Source organism: Panthera onca, chromosome E2 (assembly GCF_046562875.1).
Source record: "Panthera onca isolate mPanOnc1 chromosome E2, mPanOnc1 haplotype 2, whole genome shotgun sequence".
Classification (NCBI taxonomy): Eukaryota; Metazoa; Chordata; class Mammalia; order Carnivora; family Felidae; genus Panthera; species Panthera onca.
The window spans coordinates 61031610-61050065 of record NC_138353.1 but is presented as its reverse complement, the minus strand read 5'-3'; the positions used below and the strand labels follow the sequence as shown (position 1 = coordinate 61050065).

Below are 18456 nucleotides of genomic sequence, written 5' to 3'. Positions count from 1 at the left end.
GAGGCCCCCCGGTGCTTCTGTTCTCGTCCACAGCCACCTTGGAGTGGTTGTGTCCCTCTCCTGTTAGAATCATGACCTTCCGTTGTGGGTGCTCCCCATCCTGCCCGGTGTGGATTGGGGTTTTGAACGTGTGAGACGTGACCAAGGCTGACAGCTGGAACCGAATCGCGCCCCTGCCCCTCAGCCTCGGGCTGCCCAGCGGCGTCCCCCACCTCCCACCCCCACACCCGCGCGTATCTGCGGGGCAGCGGGGTCCTTGGAGCTGCTTCTGCACCCTGAGTTTGAGAAGTGCTGATGTGGGCCTTGCCGGGGGATGGGTGGCCCCTGGCGGAAGCCGCTCGCGTCCTGAGGGGTGTCCATGCCGCAGGGTGCGTGCCCCTGCCTACTGCCTCTATGGCAGTTATTAGGGCCCCAAGACATCCCCTGCCCCCCCCCCCCCCCAGTTTTATTTACTCCTCAGGAAAGGGCTTTTGAAATTGGACAGCAGAGCACTCCCCGGGACCAGATATGTTTCTGGTGTGGCACCCGCAGCTGTGGTGCTCTGGAGGGATCCGGGTCATTTCAGGACAAGTAGTGAAGCCTAGGGAGAAAGTACTTCCAGGTTAACAGACTTCGTGTGCCGCCTCCGCAGGCCACCAGGGGGACCCTCCCCACAGTCTCCGCCAGATGAATCCCCTGTGGCCCAGTGGGGGCTTTGGGCAGAATCTGGCCAACTCAGGACAGAGACCCTTACTTCCGGTTTCCTCCTCTAACACTGAATTGATCCTAAGTAATCAGCAAATACCCACAAATGTCCCTTCTGGTCACAGATCTGCCTGGGAATGACAGGGAGGGACCTTCACAGGGGTGGGGGAGACGAGCAGGCACCTGTGGGCTGTCCACCTTCAGGCTGGGAGCTGCAAGGGGCCGTCCACCTGTTTGTGCGTTGTCTTCGGGCCCGGGCCCGGCTTGGGCACTGGGGCTCCTGCTCAGGAGTCTGCAGCCGTCCAGACCAAGCGTTCTGAGAGGCTCCGGCCTGGAGTCGGGGGGTGGTTCAGCCCTGCTCCAGACCTGGCTTTCCCGTCTGAGAGCAGCTGAGCCAGGCGGCAGGGGTGTGGTCACACGTGTGTGTGCGTAATGGTGTGGGGCACGCAGGTATACATGAGTGTGCATGTTCGTTCGTATGGTTGGGGGGGGGGGGCGGGGAACTGAAGCCCAGACCGTGTGTTTTTAGACTTCAGCAATGTCCATGCAAATCTCTTTCGGGAGGACCCAGGCACGCCTGTGTCTGGGGGTCTAGCCTGGGACCATCTTGACAAAATTTGCCCTGGGTGCTCAGGAGCCCCCCTCCCCACCCCCGCAAGGACTGGGATGCTGAGAACACACAGCCTCATAGCTCGGAAGGGTTGTTGCCTTTATTAAGGGTCCACTGTGTGTGTCTGGGGCTGTCCACAGCTTCCTGCCCTCAGGTGAGCCCCGGTGCCTGCTCAGGAGAGGCCAGGCCTCGTGCCTGGGGAGCCGGACTCTCCCTGCCCTGATGCCACCATCTCCCCAGGGCATCACAGAAGGCCCAGGCCGAGGAGGACGGTAGTGAGGGAGGCCAGCAGGGCCCCTGGCTGCCGGCGGAGGCTGGGGGCCTCTGAGTAGCCGTACATCGTCCTACAGGAAGCCTGCAGCTGGGCCGCCGGGATGGGCTCCTCTTCAGGACTTTGTGTGTGATCGCTCACCTGGGGACAGACACTGCTTGGGCCGCCTGCCCGCCTTCCGGCAGAGAAGGGCGGGCGGGTGCACCGGCCTCTCCTTACCTGTTCCACTGCCTCAAAGACCCTGAGCAGGTTGTTGGCCAGGGCGCCCCTGACCTCCGCCTCTGTCCACCGCCTCCTGAGTAGCTCAGCCACCAGGTCTGGGTACTTGGACACATCCTCAAGCCCCACGGGGAGCCTGAGGTGAGGGCAGAGAGAACCAGGCCCTGAGTCCCAGGGGTCAGGGCCTCGGGCCTGTCCACCTCCCCACGAACCCCTGTGGCCCCCACCTCAAGGCATCGGGGAGTCCAGTGCAGTGGCCTTCAGACCCAGATGTGCTGGGCCCGTCCGAGCTTCAGACCCTCATGACATGTTTGGGCGGGGGGGGGGGGGGGGGGGGGGGACGTGGTGTGACCTTCCCAGGTCAGCCACAGGATGTAGGCCTTGCCCCTTACCTTGAAACACCATCAAAGTCCCCGCCAAAGCCCACGGCTCCAGCTCCTGCCACCTTCTTGATGTGGTCCAGGTGGTCTACGGAGGAAGGCAGCGGGTGTGGGTCCCGGGAGTGGCCCTCCCCCGCCCAGCTGCCGTGGCCACTCACACGCACCGACCTGCTACTTGGGACAGGGTGGCTTCCTGTCTGCAGGAAACGTAGTCGTTGTAGAAATTAACCATCACCAGGCTGCCCGTCTGGTTCTGCCCAGGAGAACAGTGGAGCTGTGGGCACGGGAGGAGGCGGGGCACTCCGGGACCACCGCGGGGAGGGGCAGGGAGGGAGGGCCGGCCCGCAGCCCCTCACCACCAGCCGGAGCACGTCGTCGGGCACGTTGCGCCGGTGCTGGCACAGGCTGTAGGCCGAGGAGTGGCTGAAGATGACGGGGGCCGTGGACAGGCGTAGGGCAGCCTTCATGGTGGCCACGGACACGTGGGCCAGGTCGATGATGACCCCCAGGCGGTTCATCTCCTTCACCACACTCTGCGCCGACACAGGGCTCGGGGGTCAGGAAGGCTGCACTGGCCACACTGTGTCTGCACATCCGGGGTTCACCGCGGGCCCCCCCACACACACCCCACGAGTCCCGGCATGGCGGGCGGGACATTTGGGAAAGGTCCCCTCGCTGGCCAGGCGCTCGTGGACTCTTCAACGGCCGGAAGATGCCCAGCCGCTCCAGCGGGTACCCACCCTGGGATGGCCCTGGGGCTCCAGTTTATAGGTGAGGAAACAGGTCCTGAGAGGTGAGAAACTGCGTCCTGGGTCACTTCTCTGAGGGTGACTGTGGTCCTTGCCTGACGCCCCCCCGCCCCCCCCCCCCCCCCGCCTTACCTGGCCAAAGTGCGACAGGCCTTGGCTCTCAGCCTTGTCCTCTCCCGTGTCCACCAGCCAGTTGTCGGCCCTGGGAGAGCGGAGAGCAGGTGCGCCAGAGATGGAGTGGTGGTCGTGGCCCACCCGGATCCAGGGCGCTCGGAAGGGGAGGAAGGAGCCGGAGGAGAGCAGGGCTAGGGATCGGCCCTGCCGCGCGGCCTGGGGGCCTCCCCGGGGTCACCTACCACGGCGTATTGCAGCTGTGGGTGAGGGTCAGGTACCGCATGCCCAGGCGGTAGAGTGTCCGCAGGACGCCCAGGCTGCTGTCTATGGAGTGGCCGCCCTCCACGCCGACAAGGCTGGCCACCCTCCCCTCCCGGAAGGCCTGCCGGACGCCTGTGAGGAGAGCTGGCTGAGGGCGTCGGGCACCTGGGGGGTGCCCGGGGGGTTTCGACGTAAGGCACACCCGGGCGGCCCTAGCCACCCTGCCCGGGGCTGGGGCGGGCAGCGGCAGGGGCTCGGGAAGGCGGGCCGGACCGGGACCCACCCGCACTGTTGGTGACACACACAAAGGTCTCCGGATACATCTGACACATGCGCTGGATGACGTCGATCTGCTCTAGGGTCCTCTTCACGGCATCCTTGTTCTGGGTGTCGCAGGGCGTGTACGCAGACCAGAACTAGGGGCCGCGGGGGAGGGCGGCTAGGACCGCCGGCCCCCGGCCCCACGCCACACACGCTTCCCTCCTGCCCCGGGAGCCCTGGGACGGCCTTGGTGGCCACCAGCGTCCCCCTCCAAAGACTTGTGGCCCCAAGGGCTCAGGAGGGACACCGCCCCGGGCACGCCTGCACCCTGGCCAGGACGCGGTGGGGAGGGAGATGGGCGGACGCCAGCGTGAGCGAGCGTGGGGCCGGGCTGAGCCATACCTGGCCCCCAACAAAACCAGCCCTCAGCTTGGGGATGTTGGTGTGTGTGTTGGCAAGGCTCGTCAGGTTGGCCCTCTCGATCTGAAGCCGGTTGTTGAACATGGTCAGCAGCCTCCAGGGCAGGTCATTGTGCCTGGGGGTGGGGGCGGGAGAAAGGGCCAGGAGTGAGTCAGGGTGGCCACTCAGGCCAGGGGCCTCCGAACTCCCTCACAGGCTGGGAATTAGAGCCGGCCACAGGGCTGGCGGATTGCTCGTGATCCGAGCACGCCTATGCGCAGGTGAGTTGCTCGACTGTGCCCCACACCCAGGCCGGGTGACTGAGCGGAGAGAGCCTCCAAGGGCCTTCCGCTGCCCAAGAGGCAAGGGCAGATGTTTGTCTCCAGAATCGTCCTGGGGAACGGGCAGGGTTCAGACCCCCTCCGTTAATAGTGCTGGTTCACACCAGGCAGCTGGGCCGGGGACTCTTGAAATCCTCCCCTTGCAGGGAGGGGGGCAGGGAAATGGGGGTGTGGCCTGTCTGGCACCCCCCGCCAAAACACACACCCCATCCTCTTGGGGCCCCGGGGCCTCGGCCTCGGTGACAGCTCTGCCCATCCTTCTATGCTTCTATGGAGGGAGAGAAGGAGGGGAGGGAAGGAGGAGGCGAATGGCAGGGGCCGGTCTGGGCTGCAAAGGCAAGAACCCACAGGGCTGGGCAGATTCAGCCCTGGACCCAGGACCCAGGAGCCAGGAGCAGCCTCGAGGGGGAGAGACCTCTGGGCTGCCAGCACCCCCTCAGTTCACACATGGAAGAAGCAGGGGCCGGGGAAATGCAAAGTCTCAGACCCGCGAGGTGCAATCTGCACTTGGATCAGCCAAGCCCGGAATACGGGACACCCGTGGGGAGCCCCTGCGGGATCCCTGATGCCTGGTGCCTCGCCCACCCTCCCCTCCCGCCCCACTCCCGCTCCCGGCCCCATCCCGGGGGCCACTGCTCTGTTTGAGGGGCCGCTTCTGCTTTCGAGACCCCTCCCCCAGCTCTGTCCTCAACCCCCATCCAGTCCCCATCCCCAATCCTGGCTCCTGCCTCTCTGGCCTCAGTTTTTCCACCTGGAACATGGGGACGCTTTGGTACTTGGCTCAGAGACTAAACTGTGAGCGCCTGGACCTCCTCGGCCAGCCGTCCTGGGTGAGCCTTTCCACAGCAAGCCGGCTCCAGACGCCGGAAGCCCCCCAGCTCTCTTGAGGGCCACCGCCACAGCTGTGTTTTGACGTGGTCGGGTGTGGGCTGGTGGTCAGAACGCCTTTGCTGACCGAGCGGGGGCACGTGTGGTGAGCCCAGAGTGTCCGCGCCTCTGAGCAGCACCGGGCAGGGTCCCTGGAGGGGCCGTTCCTCCGGCCTAAGGACGCCCCTCCCTCCAGCCAGCAGCCAGGAACCCACCGGGAGGGAGGGGCACTTTGCTCCAGCCTCCTCCCCTCCTGCCTTCGCCGGAGTGGGGAACAGAGGTCACGTTTGCCCTGCGGCCAACAATGCCCTTCTGGAGCCCGGATCCACCCTCCTTATCTGTGTGGCCTGGGCAGCACCCCCAGTGGTCAGAGGACCCTGCTCCTGCTCCAAGGGGGGAGGTGACCGTTCCAAGCACTTGAATGACAGCCAGCTATTGTAGGAGCGACTGCTGGAGGCCCGCTACGCACTCTCCGTCTTTTTCTTGGTAACAGAACCGCCTGTTTTTAGCAGGAAACCTGGCCATTTGAAATAAAGCGACTTCGTGTCCCTTTACTGCTGGGTGTGGCCGTGTGACTAAGTTCTGCCCTTTGACAGCTCCCAAAAGCTCTCCTTGACTCGCTCACCCTTTGCCCTTTCTACGTCCCTTCCTCCTTCATGCTGGCTGGCATGCAGACGTAAAGGCCGGGGCTGCAGCGGCCACTTTGAAGCCTGAGGTGGGAATGATGGCCGCTGTGTCACACTGTGGAACAGCCAGGACTCCCTGGGGCTCTTTCTCTTGTTGAAACCACTTACCTGAGTCTCTTACCTGCAAATATAGCTAATATCACAGTGTCGGTTTGGGTCCTGTCACCTGCTCTTCACTGTCTGGCTCTTGGGACAACCCCGATTCCCAAATCCCAGCTCCCTGAGAATCCCGGGCTGTCTAGGCTCTTGGAGCCACCTTACCCCTCCTGCGGTCCTCCCAACCCAGCACCTGACCTTGCTCCCCGCTCTCTGTGCCCAGCTGCCCCCCCACCCCAGTGGGTCCACCGTCCCGGGCTCATACTGTTGACATCTTCTACCAGACAGCAGGGGCTCCATCCGGGATGGGAGCCCAGGGCAGCAGCCTCTCAGCAGACCTCTCTTTGCCTCACTCCCCTTGAGTGTGTATGCGGGGACCCCGGGGCCAGGAAGGAGGTACGGGGGAGGAACCAGGGGCAGATGGGCAAGGGCCGGCGGCCCCTCCCTTCTCTAGGGCTGCCACAGCTCCCTGGGCTTCCCGTATAAGGACACACCCCATTTTCTCTGCTTTTCTTGCAAGACTATTTTGTCCAACAAAGCCCAGAGGCGTCTGCCAAATAGTCACGACCGCAACATTTATCACGCACTTACTGGGTGCCAGACAGGCACAAACGGGTGCTCCCCTAACACTTCCAGCGCCCAAGGGTGTGTGTGTGTGTGTGTGTGCCACACGGCTCTTCAGACTGAGTGCCCAGGGAACGGGGTCCTCGCTCCCTGCTGGTATGTTGGAAATGGGACAGGAAAGGAAGCGGGAGAGCGGCAGGGGTGTGTGCCCAGGTGGCGTTTCACACGGGGGCCGGGAGAGGTAGCCCAGAGCAAAGCCCGGGAGGAGCTGAGGGAGGCGGTGTGGACATGGGGACCAGCAGGGACAGCACGAGCCCGCCTGGAGCACCCGGGAGTGTGGGGATGGCTGGGGAAGGCAGTGAAGGGCCTTGGGGTCCATTGCAGGACTTAGACAATACTCTGAGCTCAGTGGGAGCCGTGACAGGTGGGGAGTTTGAGCCAGGGGACGGGAGCTGGTACTTCTGTCTCCCAGACTCCCTCTGGCTGCAGCCCTGAGACCAGACCTCCGCTGGTGGAAGGAAGGACAGCCAGAGGCTCACCGGATGACCCAGCAGAGGAGGAGATGGGGGCAAGGGAGGAGGGCAGACGCACCGGGCATTGGAGGAGACAGGCCCTGCCAGCTTGGCTGTGGATCAGAGACAAAACCACAAGGTGTCACCAGGGTCTTGGCTAGAAAGGGGTCTCCCTCTGTGGGGGTGGGTGGGTCAGTGGACACGCAAGTAAGGTCAAGCTGGGCACACAGCACAGAGGTGACCCGGGGACCCTGTGCCTGAGGAGGTCTCCCCAAGGCGGATGCAAGAGAGGGAGAGGAATGAGAAAGGTCTTGGAGGAGGGTTAAGGAGGGGCCTCCCAGGGGAAACTAAGGCCCAGGGAGGGAATATGGCTCCTTGGGCTACATGGCTAGTTTGAGGCGTGCCCTGGGCCAGGCCCCAACCTCCTCTATCCCCAGCACCCACTCTGAGCTGGGAGCTGGCACCCAGGGTGCAGGGGGTCAGCTTGTAGGGCACCCCAGGAGCTGCTGAGGGCCACAGGGGCCTTTTAACTGCTCCATTCCCTGCAGACCATCATCTGCTGAAGCTTTGGGGGGCCCTAAGAGACCCCACGAATAAGCTGAGGCCAGCAAAGGCAAAAGCCATGTTGTGGTTGAAGAAACTGAGCCCCAGCAGAGATTAGGCAATGTCAGTGTGAGGGTCACAGGAGCTCCTAGCCCCTCCGGCCCCGGCCCCCCAGTCCCGTCCCCAGTGGCCACTTACCCGTCAACGACAGGTGTGCCCCGCATGATTCTCTCAGCCTCATCCCGGAACTGGTCTCCAGTGCAGACGGCCACCAGGGCCCAGAGCCACCAGCTGGTCCGCATGACACAGCGTCCAGGGGCCTGCTTCGAGCACTGCTCTGGCACGTCTGGCCTCGCCTGGCCGGCTTGTGTGTGGGGTCCGGCCAAGGCTAGAAGGAGCTGGTCTGTGCGCCAGAAGAGAGAACAGAGGCCTTTGGTCCTGGTGATTACTGCCAGGAGATGTCCCATTTAAGATTCATTCCAGTGTTCAATCAGTAACCAGCACTCCCTCGGGAGGGGGGTGGAGGATGGGAGGTCCTGGACCCTGTGGGCCGGGCGTTGCTGTCTGGGCCAGGCACAGGCATAGTAGGAGGCTGCTGACCCCAGGGGAGCAGAGCCAGGGTGAAAGGGCAGGCCTGGGAGGGGCGACCCTGGGTAAGGTCTCAGCCTGCATTAGTGGTACTGTCACATTCCCTCTGCAAACTCAGGACCTGGCAGCCTGTCTAAGATCTGCAAACAAGAACTGAAACATCATTCAGATTTGCCTCTTGTAATGTTTGCCTGTAAAAACAGTCTTACATCATCATGGAAGATGGAATGCAGCCCCCCGGGGTGCTCCCATCATACCACCCACTGCTGGGGGTCGGGCCCTGGCTGCCCTGCCACCGTCTGGCCGTCCAGCCACCCACACTCTGGCTGCAGGCTTCTGGCCGAGCAGGCTGGACTCAGCGGGTCAGAAATCTGGAGGGTCAGCGTTTCCTTAGCACGGAGGTGGCTCTCCAGGCTTTCTGGGCACTCAAGGCTCCTGATGTCTTTGCTGGAACCCATGGATCCTGGTCCCAGGGCTGGGCCAGCGTCCAGGGTTCCAGTGGGCACCCGGGCTGGGAGACAGCCAGGCCAGGAAGGCTGCTGAGAGGTGTGGGTGAGGCAGGGAGGCTCAGGAGGGCAGGTGGGCAAGCCTGGGGGTGGGGGCCCTTGGACCCCATCCCCTCAGCAGGCTCCCTGATGCCTCTGCACCTGGACGGTGCTGGAGCCTCATGCAGACTTGCTCTGCGAAGGCCCCCCCCCGCCAAGGATGAATCCTTCCACCAGCCTGAGGAGGGAGGTCACTTCCCAGCCCCGGCTCTGCGCATTAGCTGGGTGGGCCCAGCCTGTGTCTCCTGTTGAAAGGGCAGCACGAAAGGCTGCGGGGCACACGGTGCTGAGGGTAGCAGCCCTGGTCTGCTTCAGCTCCTCCGCACCCCTTGAGAGGAGGAGCAGGGACCCAGGGACATCCTCTGTGCCACTGGCCCCAGACCCCATGCAAGACTTTCTCCATCAGGATCCCCATCCCACCAGGGTGACCCTCACCCACCCCCCACTCCGGCCACAGGCTCTAAGCAGACTGCGGGCGCTGGGGAGAGGCGCTGGGGAGGGTGACGAAGCCCGGGGCCAGCTGGAACCAGGAGTCTCCGCGGAGGTGGCTGGCACACACCTGCTTGCCCTTGGCCGTCTTCTGCACAGCCACTTGTGTCCACTCACCTCCAACCTCCCGACCTGTCTCCTCGGGGCCTGGACGCTTCCGTGGGCGGGGCTCTGGTCTGCTTACACCCGGTGGGCCGCCCTCTCCACGGGGTCCCTTTTCCCAGGATCTCTCCCGGAACCTGTTCCCTGCTTTTATTATTTTGCCTGCCCCCGATTTTTCTATTTATGTTTAACTTTTTTTTTTCTTATCCGTTTTGTTTTGGAGTTGGGTCCTCAGAACGTGTAACTGTATTTGATTTCTCAGCCTCGTCTGAACACGCTGTCTTTACACGTGATCGTTCAAGCCAGAATAATGATGGTGGTGGTGCTGGGCCCACTGTTTCTTGTCCCATCTCGAAGCTCCTCCCCTGTTTCTTGCTTTTGCCAAAATTTTCAGGGTATTTCAATTCCCTGTCTCCGGGAGTCTCACTACTTTGCTAGCGGTGATATGTGTAACAGTTGTATTTAAATCAGTATTTCTCCTTCAACAGAGAAGTCCTTCCCAGGAGGTTACAGCCAGCCCTGGGCTGAGCCCTTGATTTAAATGTAACTATGTAACTACACCTTGCCCTGGATCCAGTTTCCTGTGTACTGTATTTGCTCCTGTCTTGAGATATTTGTTCTAACTTATCTCTGGCTCGTCTACAGTACTTTCTTGGGCCATGTCCCAGGAACACTTGCATCCCAGTGAATTCACACAGGGGCTTCTCACGGCCACTTTCCAGCACGGCAGCCACGGCAGGTCAGATTCCTTTGTACACACACAGTCTCGCGGCTGTGAGTTCTTCTCTAACCCTTCATCCGTTGCCACACAGCTCCATGTGCCTATCCTTCGAAACCTGCCTGACCCTGGATTTTGACCTTCTCTCCATCTTCAAGTTCAGGATTCGTTGACGTTATTTATTATTATTATTATTATTATTATTATTATTACTATTATTATTAAATTCTCTGGTCAACCCTTTGTAATACTTTATTAGTTTAAAAGCCCAACAGAAAGGGTCTCAACATACCCTCATCCCACCCCGCGGTGGGAGGTGTGCCCCATCACCCCTGAAAGGTGGGCTACGTGGCTGTTCCTCTTTTCCCAGCTTTGCTCGTCACACCTTGACTTCCTCTTTCCCCTCACAAGTTTGGTTCTCTCCCGTTGGTCCCTGGTTCTCCCAGGTACCCAGGTAGCACAGGGCTGGTGGAGTGTGAGGAGAGCCAGGCATTAGCTTCACATGCAAATTTCAAAGTGGGGGGGGGGGGAGCACAAAAACTTGAGCCATCGAGGTCAATAGTATTTTCATGCAATATTTCTAAAAATAAAAATTTGTGCAAAAAAAAAAATCCATGCTGGAAAAAATATAAACTTTTAAGTGCAGGCAGGGCCCGTATTCTGACTTTTCCGTTTGCCCCAACTCCAACACAGTCCCACCTGCCTCTAGTCTCAGGGAACATTCACATTCTATTGGCTCAGGACAGAGGACAGCTTTCCAGGAGCTGAGCTGTGGGTGTGACTGCACTTAGTTGCTGCCCAGAGGAGAGGACTCAAGGCCACCGGGATGCACCAGGTGGGAGGACCCGCGCAGCCTTGTCCTAAGAGTTCACAGCGTCACACTGAGCACGAGTGGCACTGAGCCTGAGGGCAAACCTTCTGGGGGCCCGGGTTCGGGTGTGCATCGTTCCTTTGACTCACACGCTGTGGGGGACAAGGCAGCAAGCCTTGTGCGAGCTGCTCAGAGCCCTCAGCCTCAGTATCTCTGTGAAACAGAAGTCATTCCAGTCCTGTTGGAAGCGCTAACGTGTAGAGCTCCCGGCGCGCCCGGCGGATCAAGGCGTTCTCAGCTCCCAATTCAGCTTGCTTGTTCCATATGGTTTTATTGTTCACCTGGAGTTTCTGGTTGCTTTTATTTTTTATTTTTTTCATTCCACTGGGCGCTGTTAATCATATTCTCTATCTTCTAAGCTCTGTGCCTCATACCTACAGCCCCTAGCTTTGGATTGATGGCTTCCACTTAATTTCTACACTACGAGTCTGCCTTCTTTTGGGTTTATGTTCTTACTTTATTAGAGCTGGTCCTCAAATCATTCCTTAGTAGTGGGTGTGTGGGAAGTCCAGATTAGAGGCCCCAGGGGTTTGCACGTGGTCAGCAGTTTTGCTGGACATGTACCACTGAGCTGTAAACCATTTTCCCTTGGAGCTTGAGGGTGTCCGCACCGTGTTGTTGATGGGGCATCCAGTGTTGGTCTGAGCCCCGGGTCTTTCTGGGGAGAGGACATGTTGCTTTCTCTCCACAATCTTCGTGAGTCACGTCTTCGTCCTGGGGTTCTGCAATTTTTCCATGGTGTGCCTTAATTTGAGGCTCTATTTTTCATTCAACTAGCTCAACCCTCAGGTTTACTGATTGGAAGTCTCTTTCTGCCTTTATCACAGGGCACCATTTCTTCACTCCCACTTACTCTCTCTCCTCTCTCCTGGCCCTGCTCTCCCCCAGATGCCGGACCTCCTGTGTTCATGCCTTGTGTCTCATTTTAGGTTTTCTTGTGCTTTTACTCTGTGTGCTAAGAGATGTCCTCAATTTTGACTTTCAGCACTTGCAATGTTTTCTTTCAGGGATCATAGATTTAATCTCCCAAGAGTGGTCTGTGGTTGATGTTTTCCCCTTGGCACTCTGTTTTTGTTACGGAAATATTGTCTGATATCGGGGGTTCTGTTTTCATCCGTTTACCAGATGATCGCTTGTTTCTTCTGAACTCGTTTTTTCCCGTACTTTATCCGGACCTCGTGTTGCGTTTGCACACTTCCCTTAACCACTGGCCATCTTCGTCACTGCACATTGAAGAAGGCAGTGACAGCAAAGCTGGGTGTGCTGTGTGTACCCAGACAGCCTCCTGGCTTCAGATTTGGCATGAAATGAGCACGAGGGAGGGTCACATCACACAGGGGACCCCTTAACGCCACAACTCGACTCGGGCACTTGTAATGCAGCTCCGATTTCCAGACAGACAAAAATGTTAAGGGAGGCCCTCCTGGTGTTCTGGTGTTTTCCACCTGGCTGTAGGATCCGTGCATCCACGTCAACAGCTCCCTTATCACGTCCACCCCTGCAGCGTCAGAGCCGAGTTCCCTTCTGGTTTCTCCTGGGTGGGCTGTCCCCCTCCCACCCCTGCAGCCCCCTCCACAAATATTCCCGACGGGTCTCCCTTCTCTGCTTCATAGATGGCCTCTTCCAGCCTGTTTTCAATCCTGGAAATGTGTTGAAATCTGAGGGCTGATGGATGCTTTCCATTCTCTGATGTCGCAAGTTTCGTTCTCAACCCAAATGCGCCAGAACAGGGACGTGCGTCTCAGCCTCCCACTGTGGCCTGGAGGACGCAGGCGTGGTACCACAAAGCCTCCTCAGTGTTTGCTTTTCATTCCAGTCGCCTCCACTTGGCCTGGTTGCTGCACATGGCACCCATCTTTTTGTAACTTTTATTTATTTTATTTTTACGTGTATTTTGTTTTTGAGAGAGAGAGAGAGTGAGTGAGAACGAGTGGGGAGGGGCAGAGAAAGAGGGGGACAGAGGATCTGAAGCGGGGCTCAAACTCATGAACTGCGAGACCATGAATCAGGGCTCCAGCCAGAGTCGGAAGCCCGACCAACTGAGCCAGGCAGGCACCTGCGGCCGTCTTTCTCATCGCCATGTTGTAGTGGTTCAGACAGAGCCAGGGGCTGGCCTGGCCCAGGCCATTCGTTTTTAAGGTTCACTGTGAGGAGGGAGGTCAGGGCTTTGTGAACAGCACACACTTCAGAAACAGACAGTCCTGGGTTCGAACCCCTGGCCGTGGCAGACTGCATTTTCCAGAGACGGCTGCACCATTGCCTCGTGGCCCACAGGCTCTCCTCACTGTGCGACGCTGGCCCGTCTGTGGAGAGGTGACTGGCTTGACCTACCAGCTGCTAGAAGGTGGGAGGTGTGACTTCTGTGCTCCTCCCTGGCTCTGTCTCCTGGGACAGTCCTCCGGAAACCTGGCCTGGCTGCTCTTGTCAACAGGGCCAGCACGGTGTCAGCCGACGGCCAGGCACCAGCCTTCCGGTCATCCGAGCAGCACCTCCCGGCCGGTGTCTGGCCCCCCTGACCTGATGAGGCCCCAGCCCGCAGGAAACGGTGGTGCGGACATGAGCCCTGTGCGCTCGCTGCCAAGTTTTGGGATAATTTGTTACGCGGCAGCGGAGAGCTGACACGCTGGCCATTTCCCCGTGACCAGTGACTTTGGTTTTCTTGTCTGTGGAATGAGGGCGCACGGTCCCAACCTCACGGGCCCTTGTGAAGCAGCCTGCCTTCCTTTTTCCCCTTCACGACGGCCATGTTATCTGTGCCCCAGGACTGCTTCCCCGTAGTAGAGAGAAGCCTCTTGTGCCCATTCACATCTTGGTCTCACCCAGACGACGTGGGGCTGGTGTGGCTGGTCCTCAACCAGTGGGGTGGAAGCCAAGGACAGGGCTCTTGCCAGCTGGTCCCCGGGGAGGCCGCCCTGACACCCCCTCTCAGATGCTCCTCTCCTCCTGGCCACGGAAAGGGCCACGGGGCCACTTCCCAAAGAAGCAGACTCCTCCCAATCCTTGCCTCAAGCCCTGCCTCAGTAGTTTGCTTTGAATCGTTCCATTTCTTATTTAAGTAAAGGGCAAAGTGTTACTAGTTGGGAAGTCAGCACCACTTGCCATAAACAGAAAGAACGCAGTGATACCCAAAACAACTGACACATTCAACGCAATGCCTATCAAAATAACACCAGCACTCTTCCCAGAGCTGGAACAGACAATCCTAAAATTTGTATGGAACCAGAAAAGACCCCGAATAGCCAAAGCGACCTTGAAAAAGAAAACCAAAGCAGGAGGCATCACAATCCTGGACTTCAAGCTGTATTACAAAGCTGTAATCAGCAAGACAGTACGGTACTGGCACAAGCACAGACACTCAGATCAACGGAGCAGAATAGAGAACCCAGGAATGGACCCACCAACGTATGGCCAACTAATCTTGACAAAGCAGGAAAGAACACCCATGGAACAAAGACAGTCTCTTCAGCAAACGGTGCTGGGAAAACTGGACGGCGACAGGCAGAAGAATGAACCTGGACCACTTTCTTACACCAGACACAAAAATAAACTCAAAATGGACGAAAGACCTAAACATAAGACAGGAAGCCATCAAAATCCTCGAGGAGAAAACAGGCAAAAACCTCTCTGACCTCAGCCGCAGCAACTTCTTACTCAACACTTCTCTGGAGGCAAGGGAAACAAAAGCAAAAACGAACTGCTGGGACCTCATCAAAATAAAAAGCTTCTGCACAGCAAAGGAAACAATCAGCAAAACTGAAAGGCAACTGACGGAATGGGAGAAGATATTTGCAAACGACACATCAGATAAAGGGTTAGTATCCAAAATCTATACAGAACTTATCAAACTCAACACTCAAAAAACAATACTCCAGTGAAACAATAATCCAGTGAAGAAATGGGCAAAAGACATGAATACACACTTCTCCAAGGAAGACATCCAGATGGCCAACCGACACATGAAAAAATGCTCAACTTCACTCATCATCAGGGAAATGCAAATCAAAACCACAATGAGCTACCACCTCACACCTGTCAGAATGGCTCACATGAACAACTCAGGCAACAACAGATGTTGGCGAGGATGTGGAGAAAGAGGAACTCTTTTGCATTGTTGGTGGGAATGCAAGCTGGTGCAGCCGCTCTGGAAAACAGTATGGAGGTTCCTCAAAAAACTAAAAATAGAACGACCCTAGGACCCAGCAATCGCACTACTAGGAATCTATCCAAGGGATACAGGTGGGCTGTTTCGAAGGGGCACGTGCACCCCAATGTTTATAATAGCAGGACTATCGACAATAGCCAAAGTATGGAAAGAGCCCAAATGTCCAACGATGGATGAATGTATAAAGAAGATGTGGTATAGATATAAATGGAGTATTACTTGGCAATCAAAAAGAATGAAATCTTCCCATTTGCAACTACGTGGATGGAAGTGGAGGGTATTATGCCAAGTGAAATTAGTCAGTCAGAGAAAGAGAGATATCCTAGGACTTCACTCATACAAGAACTTTAAGACACAGAACAGATGAACATAAGGGAAGGGAAACGAAAATAAAATAAAAACAGGGAGGGGAACAAAACAGAAGAGACTCATAAATATGGAGAACAAACAGAGGGTTACTGGAGGGGGTGTGGGAGGGGGGATGGGCTAAATGGGGAAGGGGCACTAAAGAATCTACTCTTGAAATCACTGTTGCACTAGATGCTAACTTGGATGTAAATTAATTAATTAATTAAATTTTAAAAAGAAGAAAAAGAAAAGAAAAGAAAGAATGCAGTGAAAATAAACACGTGGCAAGGGAACAGTGCTGTTGAGTCCCAGCCTGAGCCGCAGGGCGGTCACACTGGTGGTGCTACAGCCTTCCGGTCACCGTCAGGGCCCAGCGGGTTGGCAGAACCTCCTTGCAAGCCGCCTGCCCAGACACCCAGGGGGCCGCGAGCACTAGAGGCATCAGGTCCCCTCAGAAGCACCGGGGAATGAATTATCAGCTGAAGCTCACCAAAGACTCTTCCAGCAAAACAGCATCATGATGTGGGGCCCAAGAGACCCCCCACCAAAGTTTCTCTCGCACTCACGCCTCCAACCTTCCAAGGGAGGTAGCTCGCAGCAGCACGGAGGTCCCAAGACCCGTGACCCACCATCCCGCACAGGCCGTGGCGCGTGAACAAGCAGAGGAACGCACGCACCGACACGCGGAACGCAGCCTGCCACGCACCCGCCGTGTGCGCGTGCATTCACACCCACACGCGCACACGGGCAAAACAGACCGACACATCCCACGTACACACGCACAGCTAGAGACACACACCCCTCACGCGCATGCGAACACCGTGTCCGATGGCCCACACGCAGCGCTCGTAGCAAACTCACGCAGACCCCATCCACATCGAGACGTCACTGCGTCCGCACAAATGGACTCGTGACCCACACACTCGCGCACGAACCGCAGGGGCGAGAATGCTTGGACTCAGCCTACGGCCGCAGCTGCGGACCTGTGTACGTACTGATGAGCGCACTCACGTGGTCTGCAGACATTTGGCCACCCGGGCGTGTGCACGTACGGACACACACGCAAGCACTGGACAGAAGCCCACTCACACCCAGACGTCGGCACATGTCCGTGATGATGCACCCGCGTGCTCAGCGCAGGCCGGTCTTTGAGTCGGTGTCCCCACCTGGCCCCCACGCTCGCCTCAGTGCACGCGGCACTGCCCTCAGCCCGTGGCCACCCTTGGAGCCCGGTATGCAGCGGCCCCCAATCAGCTCGGAGGGAGGGCGGAGCAGGTGACACGTCCCCGGGAGAGCTTGGGGTACAAGGGCAGCTCCAGCCATGGTCCCAGGCTGCCCTGGATCGGGGTGTCCTCAAGCCCCTCAGCCTCCCAGGCCCAGCTACGAGGCCACCACACTGACCTCTGTGCCCCCCAAAGCCTCACTCCCCAGTCTCCTCACAGACGACACCTGTGTCTGCCCGCCCTTGGGAGTTGTCTTCGGGCTGGTGGCTCTGCCACGGCCCTCCTGGTCCTGTCTTGTCCCCTACTCCCCCGGGGAGACCACAAGACCCTGCGGGCTGCCCCACTGTTCTGGGCCTCGCGACCCACCGTCCACACAGAATTGGGTCCCTCCCTCAGGGGCTTCCCCCAAGACGCTCCTACGAGGTCCTGGCCCCTTAGCCTCAGCTGGGAAGGGGGCTCTGGCCTTGTCTCACCACCTCTCGCAACACAAAAGAGACGTTCTTGTCCATCTGCTGGCACCGGGTCCCCTGCTCCTCTTCCCCTCCTCTTCCCCAGGAACCCCGGCCCCCGGCCCGTTGGGCCCTTCCCGTCCCCCACTCCCAGTGTGCTCCTGTCTCAGGTGTGGCTGAACTTGTCTGTCTCTCCCCAGGTCGGGCTCAGAGGCCTCACTGGGCATACCGCAGGCACCCACTAGGGAATGCACCCCAGCCAGGTGGCTCTCCGGCGGTGGAAGGAGACAAGTCTGCTGGACCCCTTAGAACCCTGGCCCCAGCCCAGTTCCCAGGCTCCTGGGACTCACCGTGGACAGGACGGCGCGTCTGTCTCTGCTGCTTGCTTGCCGCTTCCAGCTCATGAGGGCTGGGGGTTGTTTCTGTTTTACTTCAGCTCGTCCCTCCCTCCCTGGAGCTCTCCACCCAGCTTCCCTCTCACATAAAAAGCCACCTCTTTACAAACAAATTCCCCCGGGGGCCTCCGCAATGCACCGCTCCACGAGAGCAGGACCCAGGGGCTTAATGTCTTACACATGTCAGCTGGTTGTAGTTTCTACATGAGGCCTCGGTCAGGCGTGCGCGTTTGGCCACCCACCCCCACCCCCGGGCCCAGGCAGGCAGCACTGCACTGAGTGACAGGGAAGCAGGGACCCCCAGACAGTGATGTGGGGGTGCCGTCAGGCAGGGCATCGACGTCAGGTGGGAGGACCGTCGGGAGGGTGCTGGGGGCTGGAGGCTCGGAAGGCACCCAGAACCCTCCCACCGAGCTCACCCCAACCGGGGATTCCCACCCCGATACTTGGTCCCTGCCCCCTAGCCTCTGCCCAGTGTCCTCATTCCCCGGGGTCGAGGGGGACCTTCTGTGCCCAGTACAGGAACAGGGTTGGCCCTCGCCTGCCCGGAGGCTGGGGGCCCTGGTATCCGCGCGTGTCGCAGGGGGAGGGTGATCTCCCTCACATTCCCAGCTATCAGAGGATCAAAAACAATCATGAATCAGAATGTCCCCTGGCAGAGCTTGGGGACTTTCGAAATCGGGAAGATCTGTGTAGGGCCTGGGCTAGCCGGGGGTTGCCTTCACCGAGTGGATTCAGGACTCTGAGGCTGGGCTGGGGGACACACGCTGCAGGACTCCCTCTGGCGGGCAGCAAGTTGCCCCGACCCCGCAGGGCAGGGGCCACGCAGCTGGGCCCACGCTGGGTCCCAGCGGCCCGAGGCAGGGACGCAGTAGCGGGCACGGGCCCCTGCTCCCTTGCTCTGGCCCGCCCTCTGCCCTGGCTGCGGGACCCTCCTGTGCCACAGTCACCTGTCTCTGAACGGGAGCAGCCCCTTAGGCACCGTGTGGAGGGTTCATACCAGACTTAG

At 58.9% G+C, this 18456-nt stretch overlaps 1 protein-coding gene across 4 annotated transcripts; it reads right to left on the bottom strand.

Annotated features, from left to right (window-relative positions):
* Positions 1–1468: 1468 nt before the first annotated feature.
* Positions 1469–17568, bottom strand: DPEP1 (dipeptidase 1). Of its 4 annotated transcripts, XM_060649917.3 has the most exons (11): positions 17403–17568; positions 7756–7960; positions 3952–4084; positions 3572–3704; positions 3270–3453; positions 3046–3115; positions 2521–2697; positions 2333–2417; positions 2177–2252; positions 1785–1920; positions 1472–1706 (listed from the first exon to the last, which is right to left on the bottom strand). In XM_060649917.3, the coding sequence occupies exons 2-11, from the start codon at positions 7857–7859 to the stop codon at positions 1539–1541; spliced, it is 1266 nt and encodes a 421-aa protein (XP_060505900.2). In that variant the 5' UTR covers positions 7860–7960; positions 17403–17568; the 3' UTR covers positions 1472–1538. The 4 variants fall into 4 exon arrangements, with proteins under 4 accessions (XP_060505901.2, XP_060505903.2, XP_060505900.2 ...); XM_060649918.3 differs by lacking the exons at positions 7756–7960; positions 17403–17568 and adding an exon at positions 6188–6459 and having other exon boundaries at positions 1469–1706; XM_060649920.3 differs by lacking the exons at positions 7756–7960; positions 17403–17568 and adding an exon at positions 5964–6138 and having other exon boundaries at positions 1470–1706.
* Positions 17569–18456: the final 888 nt, after the last annotated feature.